The sequence below is a fragment of the Clarias gariepinus genome, chromosome 3 (genome assembly GCF_024256425.1).
Source record: "Clarias gariepinus isolate MV-2021 ecotype Netherlands chromosome 3, CGAR_prim_01v2, whole genome shotgun sequence".
NCBI lineage: Eukaryota > Metazoa > Chordata > Actinopteri > Siluriformes > Clariidae > Clarias > Clarias gariepinus.
This window is the reverse complement of record NC_071102.1, coordinates 44,020,001-44,026,045: the sequence shown is the minus strand read 5'-3', so window position 1 is coordinate 44,026,045 and position 6,045 is coordinate 44,020,001. Positions and strand designations below refer to the sequence as shown.

General features: G+C 43.3%; 1 protein-coding gene across 2 annotated transcripts in view; it reads left to right on the top strand.

Moving 5' to 3' along the window:
- Window positions 1-446: 446 nt before the first annotated feature.
- The window catches only part of pla2g6 (phospholipase A2, group VI (cytosolic, calcium-independent)), an 11,005-nt gene continuing 5,406 nt past the window's right edge, over window positions 447-6,045 (top strand). For both annotated transcript variants that reach the window (XM_053492649.1, XM_053492648.1), the window contains exons 1-8: window positions 447-533; window positions 1,121-1,326; window positions 2,658-2,873; window positions 2,946-3,126; window positions 3,231-3,418; window positions 3,782-3,878; window positions 3,997-4,179; window positions 4,340-4,448. In XM_053492649.1, coding sequence (XP_053348624.1) covers window positions 1,127-1,326; window positions 2,658-2,873; window positions 2,946-3,126; window positions 3,231-3,418; window positions 3,782-3,878; window positions 3,997-4,179; window positions 4,340-4,448 — 1,174 coding nt within the window. In that variant the 5' untranslated portion in view covers window positions 447-533; window positions 1,121-1,126. The remainder of the gene's footprint in view (window positions 534-1,120; window positions 1,327-2,657; window positions 2,874-2,945; window positions 3,127-3,230; window positions 3,419-3,781; window positions 3,879-3,996; window positions 4,180-4,339; window positions 4,449-6,045) is intronic.

Here is a 6,045-nt window from a genome sequence, read left to right as displayed (position 1 = left end):
TGTTATCTACTGCCCTTTTTACAATAATAATTGATAACACCACAAAAAGAGAAAAAAAAGAAACAATGTAAAGGACCACCAGAAGTAAAAACAAAAAAATTATCCCATATTATCCCAAAATGTCATTTCTGAATACAAAAAAGAGGAGGCGTACTATTAATAAATGTACATTTTTTTTTATTATAACCATAGCAATTATAAAGATTACATTTATTATAAAATATTTTTCCTCCTCCTACTTCTTCATATAGTTCAAAATAAATCTTGCATTGCTAAAAGTCTTGTATGCTTTTCTTTCCTTTTTTTTAACGCAACCTAACCCCACTGCCCCCCTTTTCTTTTCGGTGTCATATTCATCGCTGATTGGCTAGCTTGCAGAGAGGCGGGACGCGTTCTTGAAATGTTATTTGTTCGCCCGTACGTCACTCAAAGCAGCTACGTGTGTCCGGGCTGGTTGATGCGTCCTGTCAGAAGTGATCCCCTGCAGTCAGAGGTTAATCTCCAGCGGGTGAAGCGGCTGGTTTAACTCCGAGGTAGGAAGATAAACCAGATAAAATAACAACAACAACAATAATAATAATAATAATAATAATAATAATAATAGCAATGATAATAACAACAACAACAATAATAATAATAGTAGAAGCTGCCAGGTTAGCGAGGAATTGCGAATATAAAGAGAATCGAGCTGTGGGTTTGGTTTCCAGCTCTCACTCGGGCCAGTTTTGTGGAACTTGCTAGCTAAGCTAACCGTGTTTATTTATTTATCTGACTGACTGCAGGATAAGAGTTACAGGGAGCTCGTGTTAGTCTAAAACACGACGGGAAATTGTACCCTTGTCTCTTTTCGTTTTTCCTTTTGCACCCTGTGTCCCTTCAGTGTTTTTCTGTGTGTTTAATTTAGCAATAACTGTTTGTTTAAAAGTGTAATCTATTAACATACACTGATCAGCCATAACATTATGACCACCTGCCTGTGTGAAGGGCAGTGGTCTTTAGGGGTAGATTTCATTAGGACACCCAAATGCCTGACCATCTATATTGACTCTATACTATATTGACTTTTTTATGAATTTTTTTTTAAACCCTCTCTCACCTTTTCTTTTTTATTTTGTTCCAGGTCAGAATGCAGTTCCTGGGCCGCATCATCGGGACGGTGAGCAGCGTGTTCACCAACCCGTACCGGGTCCGGGAGGTCCAGCTGTCCGAGTACAGGAGTAAGGTGAAGTTACAGCATGATGGGAGGACGCTGCTGTACAGGGACACTTCGTCCCAGTCCTGGGACTGCGTCCTCATCATGCCCGACAGCACGGTTACGGCACTGAGGTCCGTCTCAGACCTTGCGGTTTTCCTCTGTACATTTCTCACGCAGGTTCTGACGTTCCTGCACGGACCATGACCAGACAATATGCTTTCAGTTTCTTATGTGTGTGTGTCTTTTTTTTTTTTTTAGCCTACAGTGATTAAGAAACTTGAAATTCAGGTTTGTCTTGACATATGGTATGTTAAATGAGTTTGTGTGTCTGAGGGCGTTTTCACGTCAGATGCGTCAGTTTCCTTTGAAATCTCCGATCTCATCCTCTGAACTGCACAGCCGTAGCTTATGGAGTAGAAATGAATGCGAGAGTGTCAGTCTTGACATCTTTTTCTGAAATGTCAATAATATTAAAACAAAAACAGCATTTTTCATTTTTTTTGCATAATAGAGGTAGTCCCCAACTTACGAACATTCGTAGATGCGAACAAATCACAAAAGTAGCACCAGATACCAATGTTTACAATTATATACAATATATAATATATATATACTTACTCAGGGTGTAAGTGAACATTTAAAACGTCTAAAGTCCGGTATATTGTGTGTGTGGGAGAAATGAATTGCCTCACCGGTTTCAGTGAATCAGTTCGGGAGCACAATGATAGAAAATGGCACTTACAGTCCCATGGGAAAAAAAATGATATATATATAGGTCTTATACACCTTTGACACGAATATACAATGTAAAGCTTTACATCTGTAAAGCTGTCGTGATGGAGAGGAATTCTAATTTCAAAAATTCCTCAACAAAACAGAGTTCACAGTGGAAAACAGCTCTGAGACAAAATGGCGTCTGGGATTCCCCTCGAGATTTAAAACTGCAGAAACAACACTTACGTTTTACTGTGAGATTAGGCGAAGTTACGGTTTTTGGCCACATGATGGGAGTGTAAGGAAAGGGGGCAGAGATTAAGTCAAGTGGATTGGTATGCTTTAAGTTGTATATCAGCGAATATAAAGAGAATCGAGCTGTGGGTTTTGTTTCCAGCTGTCACTCGGGGCAGCTGGAAACAAAACCACTTCCAGCTCGTACAAGACTCACTTTGTCGAACTTTATAGAACAAATCGGACTTACGAACGTTCTCCCGGAACAGAACTCGTTCGTAAGTCGGGGAACATCTTGTAATAAAGTTTGTTTGATGATCTTAATCATTTAAGTGTAACAAATAGGCACAATATACACACACATAGGAAGGGGCAAATACTTTTTTTACAGCACTGTAAGTTAAAGAGAATCATTTCTCTCAAGTTTCCCCCATAAAACTATACTCTAAGATAATTTCATTTAATTATCCTGTAAGCTTATCAGATGTTTTCTCCCCAAACACACACACGTCAGACTGTTCCAGGTGACCTCGGAGGAAGACGCCGCGAACTGGTTCCCTCAGTACGCCCTGAAGCTCCGCCCCTTCTACGAAACTCTCCGTCCGCCCCTCAAACCCGAGACGCTCCAGCCGATAGTCGATTCCCTGCGGAACCACCCGGACTGGAGCTCCGCCCACATCGCCGTGGACACCGGGCTGCGCGAATGCCTGAAGCACAACCACGTCCTGAGGTGAGCGAGCAGGTTCGTGCAGAGCAACTTGTTTAACTACCGCAGCGATTAGAAGTTACGATGTATCTCCAGTCAGATGAACCTACGGGACGCTCGCGGCCAGACGCCGCTGCACCTGGCGTGCGAGCGCGGCGCGACGAGCTGCGTGCGAGAGCTGCTAGAGGAGTGCCAGGCTCGCACCGACATCCGGGACATGAACGGCGACACGCCCATGCACTGCGCCGCCAAGCAGGACTCGGCTGTGATCGTGGAGGCGAGTTGAAGCGTGCACGTGTGTAAGCGTGATGTGGAGTCACGTCTAAGCTGAATTTCTCATTTCTGTATCTCCTGACGTTGATGTCTGTTGTATCGCCTCAGGTGCTGTGTTCTCAGCTGTGCGTCGGGATAAACGAGCTGAACCAGGCCGGGGAGACACCGCTACACATCGCGTGCCGTCTGGGAAAGGCGGAGACGGCCAGGGCGCTGATGGGAGGCGGGGCTCGCTGTGACATCGTCGGGGGTGTCGGCTACCCGATTCACGCGGCCATGAAGCACAGCGCCCGGGGGTGAGTATGTGAGGTGTTTCTTGGGATAAACTGCTACGCTGCGACTCCACCCTCTCCATTGGCCCCGCCCACAAGTGTTGAAAAAGTGAAAGCGAAAGTAAACATCAAACATATCGATGCTGGTGTTCCAGCTGTTGTACTGGGGCAGATATAAACGAGCGTAGTTCATTTTTATCTTGTCAGATGTCATGTAGTCGAGGGGAAATTGATGGTTGCCATGGTGATCTACTTAGACATAACACAGACCTTATAATTTGTAATGAATGGTCCATTTAGATTTCCATTAAGGTTAAGTGGGCTTTTATCACATTGCTGATTGCACCCCTTCTCTCTCTTTCTCTCTCTCTCTCTCTCTTTTTACAGATGTGCCGAGGCTATTCTGGCTGTTAATGTGAATCAGCTCCAGGCCGAGGACCCTGTGTACGGCGGAACCCCGCTCCACTGGGCCAAGACCGCCGAAGTTAGCAGCGCTTTAAACAGATTAACAAATACACACATGTTTAACCCCGGCATTTTTAAAATTCCATCTGACATTTTTCTTTTTCTTATAATTTTTTTTATTCCCACTTTGTTTGCAGATGTGTCGCCTGCTTCTGGATCGCGGCTGCAGCTTGAACTACCTCAGCAAAACCGGTGAGAGTCCATTACACATCCTGACCAAGAAGGGGCGCTACGAGGCCGCCATGACGCTGCTCACCCATGGAGCCAACCCAAACATCAAGGGCGAGAACGGGAACACAGCTCTGCACCTGGCCATGAAGGTGCAACCGACTAGTGTGTGTGTGTGTGTGTGTGTGTGTGTTTGGGTGCGCCTGCTAGCACAAACAGATTGTAATTTAAGTTCAAAGTGAGAAACTGATTTTTTAAAAATTATTATTATTATTATTGTTATTTTTACTCATGCTATCAGTTGTTCTGCAGCTGGACCACATGGAACTGATCAAAGCGCTCATCGTGTTCGGAGCCGACGTGGAGATTCACAACGACCTGGGAGAGACGCCGGGCCTGATCGCAGCCCGCAGCAGCAAGGGTCAGACAGGAACAGGGTTCTCTCTGAGTGTGTGTGTGTGTGTGTGGTGGAATGTAAAGTAAAACCATTAGCTGAAGCCAACACCAAGAGCCTGTTTTTCACTTTATCAAACACTAATTTAAAAACCCGTGATTATCCGGGAGTGAAATTGAGCAAGTCTGTAATTTAAACTGTTTTTAAACATCTTACTTATACAGACGGCGCCGTAGATCTTGGGAAAACATTTCTCTCGCCGCCAGCACTTTGTTGTTTTTGGTCACACTGTGCGCTGCTGAACTTGTGAATATAGAATTCCTCTTTTTGTTTTGTTTTTTCTACTAGAGTGTAAGATTTTTGTGTGTGACGATATAATTCAGCCAGAGCTCTTACACGGCTCTTACAGCATGCTGAATTTCAGCATTTTGTCCATGTTTGATAAATAATATTAAAAAGCATGATCGGGTACTAAACACGGCTGGTTAATAATCTCTGAACTGTTTGGATTAGGATTTAAGAATCTGTTTTGTAGACGATCTAATTGTACTTCAGAACCTTTATTCCCGAGTTTCTCGTAGTGATTAATCTCTAATAAAAGTGTTCAGAGACTTTGGCCTGGCAGCGTACGCTAATACATCGTTCATATATTTGTGAATATAAATATCGTGAGTGCCTGATACGTGTTTGCTTTTTCACCGGGTTTCCAAGCTGCGAGCTCCAGCTGTGTGACTCTTGGAAATCCTGAGTTAATCCGCTGTTTAACATGAAGTTCACATCATTAACCCATTTTTGCCCCAAGAACAAGTACACACACTAAGGATGTTTTAAATGCTTCTCAGACCCTTAAGGGTTACCACTCTAATATGAATAGGATTGTGTTTAACGGGCGTTCGAGTCAAACCGGGACTTGTGATTGTACAGAATAACAGAACGCTGCTATGAGAGTTAAAAACTCACTTTATTTCTCTGTATAGTACCCTGATACACTAACGCACCTATCCCAGTGTTTCACTAGTGCTTGGACACCATCAAAAGAGAAGGTTCACTCAGTACGCTGGAGCCGTTATCGGACCGCTTTAACTCCTTTAATGAATTTTCCAAACGTGTATAAATGTCTTGAAGCGAGGTCAGGACAGAGTTCTGAGGTCCTGTAATGTGCAAGTGGTGTTAGTGACTGAATGTGTGACACAGACAGATGCGTCTTTTCCGCAGGTTAGCGACAAGTCATCCCCTGAATTTTAAGCATTAGGCTTACCGCGGCTAGGAGTCTCATCACTGTACTGTGCTTGAAGTCTCCTGTAATTTTTTTTTTTATTTTTTTTTTTTTACGTCTTTGTTCATGAGAAATTTCGGTTTGACTTAAACGTCCCTTTTAAAAACACTCATCCAAATTGTTCTGGTTTCAGTTTTTGTGAGGCCATGATGTAGAAAAGCGTGTTTTATAAAATTCCAGTTTGAGCATAAATGGGTTAAATTCATTTCTCTCTCTCTCTCCTTCTCTCTCTCCTCATAATCCCTCACCCCCCACCCTCTATTTTCTATTCTAATGTGTTTATTCTCATTGCATGTGGATTTGTGTTTGTGTGTTTGTCTGTTTTTTTTTTTTAACCCCACCCCTGCA